This window comes from Chroicocephalus ridibundus, chromosome Z, assembly GCF_963924245.1.
Source record: "Chroicocephalus ridibundus chromosome Z, bChrRid1.1, whole genome shotgun sequence".
NCBI lineage: Eukaryota > Metazoa > Chordata > Aves > Charadriiformes > Laridae > Chroicocephalus > Chroicocephalus ridibundus.
In genome coordinates this window covers 23,845,889-23,861,277 of record NC_086316.1, presented here as the reverse complement: position 1 = coordinate 23,861,277, position 15,389 = coordinate 23,845,889, and the positions used below count along the sequence as shown (strand labels likewise).

The 15,389-nt window shown below is 35.9% G+C and overlaps 1 protein-coding gene across 2 annotated transcripts in view; it reads left to right on the top strand.

Moving 5' to 3' along the window:
* The window catches only part of WDR36 (WD repeat domain 36), a 33,408-nt gene extending 18,396 nt beyond the window's left edge, over positions 1 to 15,012 (top strand). For both annotated transcript variants that reach the window (XM_063320363.1, XM_063320362.1), the window contains exons 14-23: positions 781 to 946; positions 1,234 to 1,342; positions 2,127 to 2,206; positions 6,046 to 6,153; positions 7,326 to 7,423; positions 8,899 to 9,041; positions 9,691 to 9,807; positions 10,044 to 10,125; positions 12,487 to 12,674; positions 14,471 to 15,012. In XM_063320363.1, the coding sequence (XP_063176433.1) occupies positions 781 to 946; positions 1,234 to 1,342; positions 2,127 to 2,206; positions 6,046 to 6,153; positions 7,326 to 7,423; positions 8,899 to 9,041; positions 9,691 to 9,807; positions 10,044 to 10,125; positions 12,487 to 12,674; positions 14,471 to 14,620 (1,241 nt within the window). In that variant the 3' untranslated portion in view covers positions 14,621 to 15,012. The remainder of the gene's footprint in view (positions 1 to 780; positions 947 to 1,233; positions 1,343 to 2,126; positions 2,207 to 6,045; positions 6,154 to 7,325; positions 7,424 to 8,898; positions 9,042 to 9,690; positions 9,808 to 10,043; positions 10,126 to 12,486; positions 12,675 to 14,470) is intronic.
* Positions 15,013 to 15,389: the final 377 nt, after the last annotated feature.

Below are 15,389 nucleotides of genomic sequence, written 5' to 3'. Positions count from 1 at the left end.
TTCTTTCAATGGTTGCGTACATATATATTTCATGTCATGTATCCTCATGTATGTTTGCTGTTGCTTTGTAAATCTGCAATTTATAATAAGGACCTTGTGATCCGATTTATTTTTCTTTTTGTTGTTATAGAAATAAGGAAAGAGTCTTGATGAACCTCTAAACCTTAATGGGTTCCTAAAAGCCATCTAGCATAGTAAATGTGAAGTGGTCTCCTAATGACATCATTGCTTGATACTGGGATGAATTATATGAGTTTGGTTACTGGTCAGTAGCCCTAGGCATATAGTAAGAAATAAAATTGATATAAAATTGATCCAAAACCAGAGGAGCTATGCCTTATCATCTTTACACTGCAGTGTAAAGCATCCTAGGAAAACTCCCAGTCTTTGTGCCAAAACTGAGGCTGTAAATTTTGTGTGGAGTAGTTGGGCCTCCTGGAGGTATTCCATAAGTGATTCAAAAAGTCACTCAAATTTCACATTCAAAAAAAAGCCCCCCAGATTTTAAAGCAGAAATAAAAGCTAATATTCACCTGGAATTACTCACAGCTTTCGTATTGTATTCTAGGTGCTTACTTGAAAGCAGTTTGGCTCTGTACTAGTAAAGAAACTTATAATATTCAAGCTGCCTTGCCAGGTGGCTTTAGAATTGTTTGTCACATGCTTACTGCTCATTTAGTGCAGTTAGGTGAAGACACACAGAATAGTGTGTGGCATTCTGCTGATTTCTATGCTATGTTCAAATTCTGAAATACAACTTTCTTTTCCTTTTATTTGCAGCACATGAGGGGACCATTAGGGGGGTAGCAGTGGATGGATTAAATCAGCTGATAATCACAGCTGGTAGTGAAGGATTAATTAAATTTTGGAAATTCAAAACTAAAGATCTCGTTTACTGCACTGAGCTTTCTTCTTCGCCGAGTGGAATTCTGCTTCACAGGGACAGGTAAGAAACTGAAGCTATTTCATGTGGATTTTCTTTTGCTGCAAGTACGTAAGAGTAGGGTGGCAACCAAATATTGTAATGAAGTTTAAATTTTTGATGCATTGAAATACAACTGACTACTAGTTGACAAAACAAAGTGACCACGAGCTATTTTATTAGACTGAAGGAATGTAACTGTTTTTCTGAGATTATGTCAGGATAAAAGATTTTTGGAGCAATGTTAGGGTGTTGTTTTTATTTCTTATCTCCAAATATTCACTATCATATGTGCTAATGATTTTTGGCAGTGGTATTCTGGGAATTGCCTTTGATGACTTCAGTATTAGTGTTCTGGATATAGAAACCAGGAAGATTGTCAGGACGTTCCCAGGACACCATGGACGGATTAATGACATGGTAATTGTTAACTCATTTTCTGTAACAGATGGTGTGTACAAATACCTAATTAATTTTAAAGACGGTGTATTTCTCTGTGTCTACTAAGTCACTGAGTATTACATTCAGCTACGAATAGTAAAGTTGTAGTTCAGCTCTGCAGCAGTTTTCACAATGATAGTTTTCAACTTAAATGTATAGTGTTTGAATGGCCATGTATTTTTGATGTGCTTTGGGATTTTACTATATATAAATTTGCAACAATCTAATTTTGGGTTTAACAAAATAAAGCATTAAGAATAACCAAAAGCATGTTGAGGGGCGAAATTGTGCAATGCTCTTAACTGTATATACTGAAAAGATGCTACAGGGAGATAAAAGGTATAAGCAGTTCTGAGATCATGCAATGGACTGATAATTCCTTGTTTTACATTTTGTGTAATAGTGCTTTGTAGTGTTCACTGAAATACTTTTTAGCTTCTGATTTAATTCTAAGTGCTAGTAAAGAAGTATTTGTTCAGTTTCTTCAATTTTATGCTCAGTGGTTTTCATCATTAACATAAAAGTGAGGATCAAAGTGCTTTTACTAACAATGAGATGTGTCGTGCATCATGTATTTAAACATGTTCTGAAATAGCTTCCGTTTTTGTCCTTTTATCGCTTTCAATAAGGTCAATTTTTGTTTTGTGGCCAGACCACTTCGTCCTGATGTTAGGGAGCAATCTATTCTTGAAATGTGTAAAAGGGGACCTCCTGTACGGACTGACTTGTCAGTTGTGCCATTGGATTGATTATTTTATTTTAGACTTTCAGTCCTGATGGCCGTTGGCTAATAACTTCATCGATGGACTGTACCATTAAGACTTGGGACCTTCCCTCTGGATGGTGAGTAATTTAAAAACTATACAGCAGCAAGAAATTTATTATAATCCCCTTTCTGTCTGTTAAGTGGCAAAAAGCCTTCTAGCTTGAGTATCTGTCACCAACCTGTACTATGTGGTATTCAAAGTTGTACATGGTATAACAAACAAGTACGCAGTATTTCAGTTGAATGTGATGCTAGCAATGTGTGCCTTTTTCTGTGTATACAAAATAACGATGCCCTGAAGATCTAATGGTGAATCCTGGAGTTCTCATGTGGTGTGAATGAGTGTGAGTTTGTTGTCTGGAAGTAGCACTCTAACCTAAACAAAAAGAGATTGCTTAAGGTGAATTGCTTTATGATATGCTGAAGTATTCATAGAATGGTTTGATTTAGAAGTGACCTTCAAAGGTCTAGTCCAACCCCCCTGCCATGGACAGGAACGTTTTTCACTAGATCGGGTTGCTCAAAGCCCAGTCCAACCTGACCTTCCAGTGAGGCGCTGTCCACAGCTTCTCTTGGCAGCCTGTTCCAGTGTCTCACCGTCCTTATAGTAAAAAATTTCTTCCTTGTATCCAGTCTAAACCTACCTCCTCTCAGTTCAAAATTGTTGCCCCTTTTCCTGGGTTGCCCAGAGAGGCAGTGGAGGCCTCATCCCTGGAGACATTCAAGGCCAGGCTTGACGAGGCTCTGAGCAACCTGATCGAGTTGAAGATGTCCCTGCTTGATGGAGGGGGCTTGGACTAGATGACCTGTAGAGGTCCCTTCCAACCCAACACATTCTATGATTCCTGTCACTATAGGCCCTGTTAAAAAGTCTCTCTCAGTCTTTCTTATAAGTCCCCTTTAAGTATTGAAAGGCCACAAGGAAGTTTCCCTGGAGCCTTCTGTTCTCCAGGGTGTACAGTCCCAACTCTTTCAGCCTGTCCTCACAGGAAACATGTTCCAGCCCTCTGATTATTTTCCTGGACCTGCTCAAACTTCATGCCTATCTTGTGCTGGTTGCCCCAGAGTTGGATGCACTACTCCAGTTGGTTTTTTAAGTAGAAACCTGTTCTCGCTTACATTAATTTTAGCAGCACAATAAGGCTTTACTTCAGTTATATTTTTCACTTAGGCATCCTTGCAACTGCCAAAAATACGCTTTTATGATCCACTGTGAGTAGTCTTTTCCCAGAATGAAATTTGGAGAAGTACATGCAAGAGGTTCAGGAGCCCAGAAAAAGATGTGAAAAAGTAACTTGGAGTTCTGCCAGTGCATTCTTTTAGCAGCACATCAGATAGATTTTTAGTAATTTAAAGTAGTCCTGTGCACTGTGCGGCTCTGGTTATACCTGGCACTGAATGGTTGCATTTCAATTGATTACTTTTGTTGATGTGGTTTGGTAAATAATTTTGTATACAGTAAAAGTTTTCAATTTACTATGAAAAGTGTGTTGAATCTCAACAAATAATTGACCTATTCTTACATGATGAATGACACTAGTCTAAAAGGGGACAGGATGAACAGTAACTGTCATCTTTCCAGTATAAAGGGGAGGGAAATTAACACTCTGTTTGGACTACATCTTTCTAACCCTCTTTCCCTTCCCAAATGATATGCCTACAAAAACTTACGGCATTAATTATAACACTTCAGAAATGTTACTTGTATCTTTCATTTCCTTAGTAACATAACACTTTGTAGTAAGAATCCATTCATACTGTTCTTTAAAAGTAATCTAACAATAGTTCTTGTCTGCATGTAACACATAAGTAAATATTTTGTCTCTTCTCTCTAAGTAACTGCAAGAAATTCCAGTCAAGCTCAAATCTAGGCAGGTACATGACAAACCCTGTTTTTGAAAGTAATGAGGCTAAGTTCTTCTAGAACTTAAAGGAAAGGTTTTTCCATAACCATATGCAAAGGATTGTATTGAAAAGGAAGAACAGCTTTTAATAAAAAGCCAGATACTTGTTTTACTTTTGCTGTGGTATATTTGCTCATAAATCGAAGAACTGAATTATAAACTGTGTATTCTAAAGACTCAGCTTTGATATTGTCCTTAGAGAAGGATGGAAAACATGTTTTTTAGATGACTGAGTACTATGTTACAAAAAATACCAACTGACTTTAATAGATGTCATACCATTTACTTAGAGAACATTTGTTTATAAACGGGAATGCTGCTTAACTGTCCTTATATAATGCAAGTATTCCTAGCATATGGTTTTTTATGTGGGGCTTTTTGAGAATTGGGAAAAAAATTACCAATTTATGTAGAGAGAGTTACAAGCAGAAACCTTGGCATTATGCAAGTTTTTCTTTCTGCAGTGCAGCTTTAGACAAACGAAGGAATCAAGGGCACAAGCTGACTGTTTATAGTTTGGACAGGATACTTGAGACACAATGGTGAAAGAAACTTCTTGGTGTTGTGAGCTCAGCAATTTTATACTTTTCCATTGTCTCACTTCTGCAGCTGGATGAAAAGTGTAAAGATGAATGCTTTCAGCCCCCAGGCAGGATTAATTTAGCAATTACTATACATTTTGTGTAAAAACTACAGGCATGTCTCTCATTGTCCTATAGTGGATTGATTTCCTCTCCTCCCCCAAGTCTGTATTTTTAATCATGATTTAAATTCCATAACTAGAAAAATTTAAAGTTTGTTTTGCAGTTGTTCCTTATGGTTGTTTCCTTGAGCAGTGTTTCTCAGTTACTGATAAAGACTCTGGTAAAAGGACGGATTTGAAACTAGAACCTGTATTTAAGTTTTCTAGCCATTGTGCTCTGTGTGCAAAAATCAGTGTAACTGATACGTGTTCTGGCATTTGTGGATTTAGTGTTTGTATGTTTTATGTTGAGAGTGATGAATGATGTGGCTCTTACCTGATGACTTGTAACATGCATCTAACAGCATGCAGAAGGAAAAAACCATTCCATTCAGGGGAAAAAACAGCTTTTATTTTTAATGTGGTTTGTCAGATAATCACAGGAGTACTCGGTACCTAAGAAAATACATTGGCCACAAGATTTTACTTTTTGGACTGCTTTGTTACATCAGTGTTTTTTTCTATGTGTACTGAACAGAACAGAGTGGTAGAAGTAGCTGCTCTCATCACTTCTCACTTTGCTTTTGATTTTGGTCTGTAAACAATAACAAATTATTTAAGGTCTCCATTTTTTGTTTCTCTTAACTAGTTGTCAAACTTAACTGTTTCTTGCAATTTGAAATAACTGAAATTTGTACCTCAACAAGTGACAAGTTAGTGCTATGATGTGGGCTTGAGTGCATGTCTACAAGGGTGTGCATCATACAGGACTTGTGGCATCATCCAGAACTCAAAAGTGGCTTATTACTAAAATAGTCACATACTACTGAATATTTTAATTTTTTCAGTTCTTTACTTCAGGAACATTAGGTCCTAGTATTAACCAGGTGTATATGAAGTATTCTTAGAAAGGGAATTGACAATTATGGCAGAGAACTAAAAGATGAGGTCAGAGCACCATGGAGCTGATTGAAAGTACAAAATACATGGCCACTAAAATGGTTAGTGTTAGGCATAAGGAGTTGAATTGCGGATAGGTGTTTCATCATATTTTCCACAGAATGTGGATGTCTAGGATGAATGTACCAGCTTTAGTCGATTTTAGAGAATTTTATAGAGGTGAGTGGTTTGTTGCATAGTGTCATTTTTTAAGTTTATTTGTCATTTGCTAAGTTTATATGTCGTATTTGAATACTTCTAATACGATAGTTTGTATACATGCTTCCAGGGTTGTGCTTGGTTTCAGTCGTATTTGTGCTGCTGTTCAGATATGCACAGATAAACAAGTTGATCTTCCTGAGAATTTCTCTGTTGTTTTTTCTCTACTTAGCCTCATAGATTGTTTTTTGGTAGACTCTGCAGCTGTGAGCCTTACTATGTCTCCTACAGGAGATTTTCTAGCTTCAACACATGTGGATGATCTTGGAATTTATTTGTGGTGAGTATGTGTTACATCTGTTTCTACACAGAATTTCAGATGGGGAAGAATTCTTTTAATCACTTTTATTGCAAATAGAGAGTTGTTCTGCAAAATATCATCTCCAGGGTTTTGTGTTCTCTGGTTCTAATTAAGGCAAATATTCTGTATTGCTGTGATTCATAAACTTTGAAATCTCTCACAGTTAAAAAATTATTCTGATAATTAAATGAACTCTTTTTTTCTAAATGTTTCTATGTTAAAGAATTCTCTCTGTGTCATTCCTGGAGTTTTTCTTTGACTCTACTATTTTTGTTTTACCCCTTTTGAAGTGTCAGTGCTTGTGTAGTGTTACTCCTGAAGAGCTTTTCTTCTTGTTCTGGTATACAATATTGTCTAAGACTTCTGAGTAGAATTTAGAAGGTGCAATTATTTCTGCTTATTAATGATAGATCAGCACAGATGTAAAATCTGTTTTGGTTCAATTTCCTACCGATACAGCTTTAAAACAAATGACTGCTAAGGTCCAGTACTGAAGTAACACACCTTTTAAGTGATTTGGTGGGGTTTTTTTCCGTTTTGATAGATAGATTGATCTTTCAGGTTACATTTGTAGCCTGTAGTTTTGGCTGAGGGGTGTTCAATTGTTAGACTTTTCTATGCTTAAGTAAAAGTGCTTCATTGTAAGTAATGACAAAGTTTTTTACCTAGCCTTATTTCATATTGACAGGAAAAAATAATTTGCCAGAATGGCTTGTGTGTGTATTCCAGACCTCAGGAAAACTTGCTGAGTACTACTCTGAAATTCTGTGAAAGCAGGGTGAATCATTTATGTTTGCATAACGTATTGTACATATTAAGTACAAAGCAAACTTTTTAGGTAGGCAATTTTGCAATTTCGAGTAAATATAGTAAATGGCAATGATTAAAGTAATCGTACCAGGTAGTGCCATATGTATTAAATGCTCTTGGCAATGGTACTTCAGCATAACTTTTATGTTTCAGACTTCCAGGTTATGTATATTGCTGCATTTTGTTTCTTGTTTATCTGGTAGATGAGGAAAACTAATCTTGAATAGAATCTGGTGAACTGCTGTAATGCAGTAGTATTAGATTGCAGTAAAAATTATGTCTAAAATACTTGTTCCCATTCTCCTGACAATTGGTTTTAAAATGCCTGTCTTATTTTTCAGGTCAAACCGTTCTCTATATTCACTTGTCTCTTTACGGCCCCTTCCGGCAGATTATGAACCTTCTGTGGTGACACTCCCTAGCACCTGCCCTGTGCAAGGTAATCTTCAGATGAAAGAGTATTTTATGTTCAGTTTGGTATTATATTTTAAGTAGAAGATGGTTTGCTTCCTCAGTGAAAACTCATTGTGTCTTGGCAGTCTTTCTCTGAACTGTTCTATTGCTTCAACCATTTTTGGCATAGTTACTCATATGCTAATATTATTTACTAAAATCTAGTCATGTTTCTATGTTCAGACATAAAGAATTACGTTGTGGTGATCTCCACATCTTCAAGGAGATTTTGTAGGTAATAAAAACATCTGTGCTATTTGCTGGCTTTCTTTAATCCCAGACTTGCGTAAATGCCTTCTGTTGTGACATCTGGGAGGCCAGTTTGAAATTAACATTACTGTTTGGTGGTGGGAAGAGAATTGTTCTTTGTTCCACTTCCCTCCAACTTTTTTTGTCTGCTTGTATGCCATGGTAGTTTCTCTGCTGTATATTGTCTTGTTTGCAACAGAATTGGGTTCAGTTGACCTGCTACGTACCTGTGCTAGATTGCCAGTGAAAGAAAGGCCTAAATTGCGTTTTTGATACATTTAATAGAAATGGTTGAGCCTCTAGATGGAGATCTTGTCTGCCCAAGTTTAGCAGTGCCTGCATTTTGATCTCCATCTGGAGGAGAAACACACATAGCTATTGACCGTATAGAAGAGTGAGGAACGTGCTTAATGATGACTGCTTTATTAAGCACATACTTATTTTAGATACTTAAGTTAGGGAGACAGGATTTCATCCCAAAACTTTGAATGTTTTAATCCTATAAACTGATTTTGGCTGAACACTTTAATACGCTTTCTGTCTTCAGCAAATGTAAAGTTCCTGTTTAGATGCTCAGAGTTTTAAATGGTTTTACATTTTTTTGTTTCTTTTGACTTCTATCATATTCATGTCTTCAGCCATGTAATGTTTTGCAAAAAGAAAGGGAAAGTCAAGGTGTTTGGTCAAGACCAGATAGGAAGTCTAGAGACCTAATGACAAACTGCATATCTTTTGTTGTGTGATGTTGTGCTTTAATGTTGAGATTTTCTTCATCTTCATGTGCCACATCAGTCATACCTATGAACAGATTGTGAACATTGTACGTATTTAAATGCAAGGATTTTACAGATTTGTAACTTGGAACTAAAATTGCTGTGTATATATTTTACAGCAGTTAACAGTTTAAAAGTAATCCATTGTTCTTCCTTTAGGACTTCTATAAATTGCATTTATATCATTTCAGCCAAAGTGGATAAATCTTGTTAGTCTTTAAAATTTTATTTATCCAATTCTATGTTTTAGCTATAATTGTTTGCCATTTTAATATTTAATAGGGTTAATAAAAATTGTTTCTGTAGCTTTTGAGCTATATGTTATGCTAGCTGTTATGCATGGTTTTTTTTCAAAAATTGCAAAAGAAATTATCATGTTTTGATTTTTAAAAAAATAAATGTGAAGTATGTATGTTCATAAGATATCTGTTCTCGAAAGATGTGGATGTGTCAGGAGATGAAGAAACCTGTGATGAAATGATAGAATATGTCTCACCTGAGCAGCTGGGAGAGCAGCTAGTGACCCTTTCCTCATTACCAGAATCAAGGTGGAAAAATCTCCTCAGTCTTGATGTTATCAAGGTAATGATATTAGGCACACCATTGCTTATCTATTGTAGTATTTGGATTGTAGTTTTTAAGAAGGCAAAATAAGGGCTATTTCTCCTGTAGTGTAAAGCAGACAGTTGTGTTAACTTGGATGTTCGAGAAATCTTGAGAAGGAGGAAGCGTTTCGTAACTTTTGACATTACTGTTTCTGCAACATGCAAAATAGCTGCCTGAGGGCAGATATTTCCATGTCAACGCAGCTGAGAAGTGCCTGTAAAGCTGTTCCTAGGTTGTGTCTCCAAATCACTGTTGGGCATTCCCATAACTGGAACAAGACAGAATGTGCAAAACATAGTAGTATATAGCCAGATATATTTGCCCTTGTTCTATGAGCTGCATTTACTTAAATCACAAAACTTGATCCCACTTTTCAGGTATTTTTCAAGATTTTGCAGTAGAAGACTATATGGTGCTTTTCACAATTTCTGGGATTTGGGAGAGCGGCTGTTTTTTCTTCTAAATAGTAGCTTCATATTCAGTGGTAAAACATTTTACCTATATATTTAGTTTTCAGTTAGTCCTTACAGTTTTCATAGTATTTTAAAAAAAAAACTCTTGACAAAGAAAATCCCCACATGTTGTTACTATATTTGAATTAAAATAATCATCATCTAATTAACAGAAAAAAAATAAACCAAGAGAGCCACCAAAAGTTCCCAAATCAGCCCCTTTCTTCATCCCAACGGTTCCTGGACTTATACCCAGATACGTTGCTCCAGAGGAAGAAAATGATACACAGGTAAACCCAAGAATCAATACAATAGTTTTTATCTAGTGTATTTTACAAGAAAATCGTGAGTGCTTTTTAGTGCTGAGTGAAATCTTGCTAAAGACTTTAAAGTACCCGTTTTAACACATTTGCATTAATGTTTTTTTCTTAAAGTCTTTTATTCTGTCAATAGGAAAAGAATCTAATTGAGATGTAAAAATATGTTTGTGTATTCATGCACACTCTCTTATATTTTTGTGGTCTAGTCAAAGGTAGTAAACCTTGGAGTTCTGGCACAGAAATCAGATTTCTACATTCGTCTTGAAGAAGCCCTGAGCACTAATGAATGTAAGTTGACAAGACATTTCACTACAAATGTAGGTGCTAATACCGTTTTGATATGGGTTGGATTTCTAATGCCAGAATTGTAATGTCTGAGGAAAAAAATATGTGTATTACAGTAGCAAAGGCAAAGAGCCTTTCTAGTTAGATAGAGATAGATAGATACACACATATAGATATATTTATATAGTCAGCTATAAAGCTGACTAATACGTAGATAGCCAATCTAGATCAAAGATCCATTGGCATTCCAGCTTGCCTGCAGCATGGAGCCTAGTTCAGGCTAAAAGCCATATAGAGAAAGAAGGTAACATTCATAAGATGGTTAGACTTTCTTGGAGATTGTGATGATCTCACCCAGAAAAGGTGCTATGTGTTATTTGTAGGGTAAGAAAGGAAGGGAATGGTCTGGTAAGGAATACTCGAGTGATTCATGGAAACATGAAAAACGTAATTTGCATAACAAGTTCTATTTTCAAGGGCTACTTCACAAAACATTCAGCAAACTTAGAGCTTTTGTTGATAGCTTTACAATTTAAAGCTTGAAAAGAAATAATTTATATGAAAATAAGCTGTTGGATTTCTTTTAACATTAATTTCACTTTGAAATTCAGTCACTTAAATTGCCTGTGGAATGTACCTGCTGTTTTCCCTGTTTAACTTGTGCTGCTACAGAATCATTGAAATTTAGATTTTTGTAAATGATTGCCAATATAGCTGGCTTGGAAGTGTAAACAGACAGTCACTGGTAGCTTGACCACAAGGCAGTTCTGCTGGGAATTTTTCTACCCCTTCTTAAACGCTTTTGAGATGACCAGCGTAGTCAACTGCACTTCAAACACATTGTGTGCAGAACCTTATTTTTCATCACAAACAAGGTGTGTTTTTATGCTGTGTTTTTAGTATTTCGATTGATAGTATTCTATTAAGCTGCTTCAGAGGTGCTCAGAGAAGAGTGAAACATCAGGTGAATATTTAAAAACCTAATGAAGCACCTAGAGGTTGGGCATACCAGGGAGCAAGTACACTCTGTGATGCATTGCAGTAGTGGGCAATAGTGGGCCTTCCTCAGGCCACCTCTGCTGTAAGGCAGGTGTGCTCCACACTGTGTGCTGTGATCCCAGTCCAGGGAGCCTGTTGATCCTGACTTGGGAAGCCTCTGATGTGTAACACAGCTCTGTGCTTGCTAGTTTGCAGGCATCTCTTCTAAAGGTGACTAGGCTTTGCAAATAGAGTAGTATACTAGAAGCCATCCTGGGATGGCTTTTTTGCCATTGGCATGGAGACAGGGATTGGTATCTCAGATTAGGACTGTGGAACATAGATTGAGCTGGGCATCTTTTCCATATCGTATGGATGCCAACTTCATAGTATGTTCCAAGCTTGGCTTTTTAATGTCACGGCGTAAAAATGATTTAATGCATCTGTTTAGTACTGTTAGTATCACAATTATATTTAAAACTAGCTAATGATTTTCACAGGAATCAAATACAGATGGAAACAGATTTATACCACCTAAGGAATAATAGCCAAAGCCTGATACCATTAGTTACCATGATATCAGACTTTAAGAAGTTGCTCTTCTTAGCAAAATAAATATTAATTGGAAGACTTTTTAAAAATATTTTTACCAACAGCTGTGTTTGCAACCATACATATTTTTATTTCTGCATTTTTAAAGCAAATGGAATTCTTAAAGATCAGGTAGGATTGTAAAAATCTTGAGGAAGAACATTCATGAAGAGGAGGAAAGAGTTTGTAAATGGCAAGCGTTTCCATCAGGGAAAAGATTTCCCCCACTCTACCACGCACCATGTCCCAGGAAAAGCAGGAAGAATTGACTTTAAAGTAATAATTACCTTAGGTGCACCAGACGATCCTCAATTTAGCATAATTTCGATAAGAGTAAACACTGTAAAGATTTCTAGTAAAACCAATACCTTGTCTCTTCTAGGATATATTTGCAGTAACAGCTTGAAGTCCCAAGTATATATGTTCTTTTTGCCAAGAGGTGTAAAATGACAACGTTAATGCCGTTAATAAGAAATTTTGTTCAGCTTAAAGACAGAAATGGGAAAACAAAGTTATACAAATACAAAGTTGTTACTTGTATTTTTCAAGGTGAACTTAGAAATAAAATGCAACTGTCTTTTTAGAGATGTACTTCTCTGTAGTATGTGATGGGAGGGTAAATTAAAGGCAGGATGGCATTTTGTGTAAAACAAAAAAGTAAGGGAACAGTAGAAACTTGAAACATACAGTCACTGCCCAAGAATTTCGGAATATACCAAAATAATTTTGGAAGGATTTGTAAGATTGTTTTCTTCAAATGTTCCTGATAATGTATCCCTCAATGCTTTAACACAGATACATCTCCACTTAACTTACTGAAAACCTTGGGACCATCTCATATTGAGATAGAACTAAGGGGTTTGGCCCCTGAAAGTGGTGGCTCAATGGAGGTGATGCTAAGCTTTTTGAGAATGATTGGGATGATGCTGAACAAGAAGTACAACTTTGAACTTGCTCAGGCATACCTTGCGCTATTTTTAAAGGTAACAATTTTCTTATAAAATTTTATGTTAGTCCTGTTTAAAATGATGGTTGTCTATGATCGTTGTCCAGTAAAAGAATGTAAATTGTCTGCTCAAAAGAATTATCTTAAGTGATTTTTTTCTTGGGGATGGTTTTAAAATTACTAACTGAATGCACTGGATAATTTGACAACTCATCTGGTCACAGTCGAGAGAAACTTGCAAAAACCAGATAGTGATGAGGACCGTGCCAGACAGGTTTTATTCTACTATTTGCTACTTAGAATTGTTGGTATTTTTTGTAATGTGCCTAACTTCTTAATGGTTGTTAATTGCTAAGATGAGATACGCTATGTCTTAAGTAAGAAAATAATTCAGTGCACAATGTTTGGGGAAGTAAAATGAGCATTTTGTTGGACTTATCACTAGACATTGCAAGGCTGACTGACTTTTACTTCCCATGTCAGTGGGCTGCCTTTCTTCTGTTACCTGCTAAGCATCACAGAGCTAATGAAATGATTCCCAGGTGTGTGGAGGTTAGAAAGTTGTTGTGATAAAATATAGTAGCAGTTACTCTCAGAGAGAAAGTGGTTCTGCAGAAGATTGAAAACCTTTTGATGTACAAGTGCTTACCTTGTCAAGATACTCTGATTTGTGAAACTCTGAGAAAGCAATTAATTAGAGTTTACTAGGAAAAAGTTGTTATAAACATTCAGACACGTAATACTATCTATTTAACTAAATATTTCTTAACAGCAATATTGAAGGGATTTGTTTTAAAGTTAGAGTGTAATGCTGGAGAAATATGACTTGCTCTTTTCCTTTCGTTGAGGTTAAATGGAACGCATGAGGCAGCTTCCACAGGAACAAGCAGTGCAGACGAATAGGAGTAGATCTGTAGAGTAAAACATTTAGGCTTGAGGTCCTGATATTCATTCACCAGTGGCTTTTGATCCAGTCTATTTATTATTAGTCTGGTCTCATGGATTGGATATGATTAATAGCTGCAATATTAGAATTTGTCTTTATGTTTAGTTTCATACAAAAGAAATTTAGGTCTTGCAGGGTAGGTTAGGAACAGCTAGGAAATTTGACTCAGAAATGTACCCCTGATGTGAACTACAGTAGAATAATATAAACTTAGCTTGTGACACATGAACACCAGTATCTTTTGTTGTAGGTTCCAACTAAAACAGCTCCGAGGTTAGCAAGACTCCTAGAGTGAAGTTGTAGCCAGGAAAATAAGTATTCCATCCATTAAGTGGTAATAATGTATTGCTTTTCTACAAGATTGAGAGGTTTCTTTTCTTTATCTTTACCAAGGTTGCTGTTTATTACAGAGAGAGACATCATCTCCCTGTATCAGTATAAAGTGTGCCACCATCATTCTTCTTGCTTTATGCAACATGGATAATTAAAACAATAATCCTGATTGACCTCAAGGCATCTATTTAGCCGTACTAGCCTAAAGAGGAATTTGTGATGCAGGTTGCAAAGAGGAGAAAATTACCCTCTAGAGAAGTGTGTGATAAGGATAGATTCAGCAGCAGCAGGAGATCTTGTAAAGCAATAACATATTTAAGACATTTTGCTGCCTTATTCCATCTAATACATATGTGGGAGTAAAATGGCTTGTAAAAGACTAGAAAAGGGAGGCAGCATTAAACAGAGGCAATTAATTGAAGGAAAAGAGTCCTTCTCTTACTTGGGACATTCCTGAAAGCAAAGTATTGGAATTGAATGAGGAAACTCATCTCTTAATTTATTTTTTTTTATTATCTGTATTTGTTTCACTAACTGCTTGTTTTCATTTTCAGTTACATCTTAAGGTTCTCTCATCAGAGCCAAACCTACTGGAAGAAGTATCCAGATTGTCAACACAACTTGAGGAAACTTGGATTCATTTGCAGACTCTCTTCAATCAGAGTCTGTGTGTGTTAACATATATGAAAAGTGCTTTGCTGTAAAATACTCCAGGGTTTTGTCTGCATAAAATTCCCCTCAGAATGATAGTACAATTTATTACCAAAAATAGTGGATTCCAAGAATTATACTGTGACTTCTGATTTTATACATCTGTATATTATACTATATTTTATACATCTCTGTATGGGAAAGTATTTTAGAATACTTTACATTTAGAATGTGCATAACTGAGTATTTTTACTCACATTAGTCGGAACAAAAAATTAATACATGCAGTTTAAATATTCATGTTGTATTAGTTTGTGCGGTCAGTTAACAAACAGTTGGGCAGCTATAGGTAATATAGCTAATTACCTTATGCTTTCATGGCCAAAAATGTAAATCAGAATGAAGAAATGACTTGCAAAAAAAACCAAAAAAACCAACCAAACAAGTGGGAATGTAATGTCTGTGCAGGAGACCAAAACCTATATTGTGCTTAATAAACAATTATTGTTCATGCAAAAATAAAAAGTCTGAATTATTAACAGTTTATTTACATTAGCTGAAGGCAAATGAATATAAAAAAATTGCTTTCTTCTGCAAGTAGAGTGCTTTTCCTATAAAGTTTGTGAAAGTAGTTTTCTTCTCACTTTGGAAAGCTGTGTTCACTATTCTGCCTCAGACACCGATTTCTGAAAGCTAAGATTTCTAGCTGCGCTACAAATAATGTACCTTGAAAAAAAACAAAACTAATCCAAAAAAACCCACCCTCTCTTATAACCAGGTTTCTTGCTCTTAATTTTGGAGGCATTAGGATTCTTTTTTTAA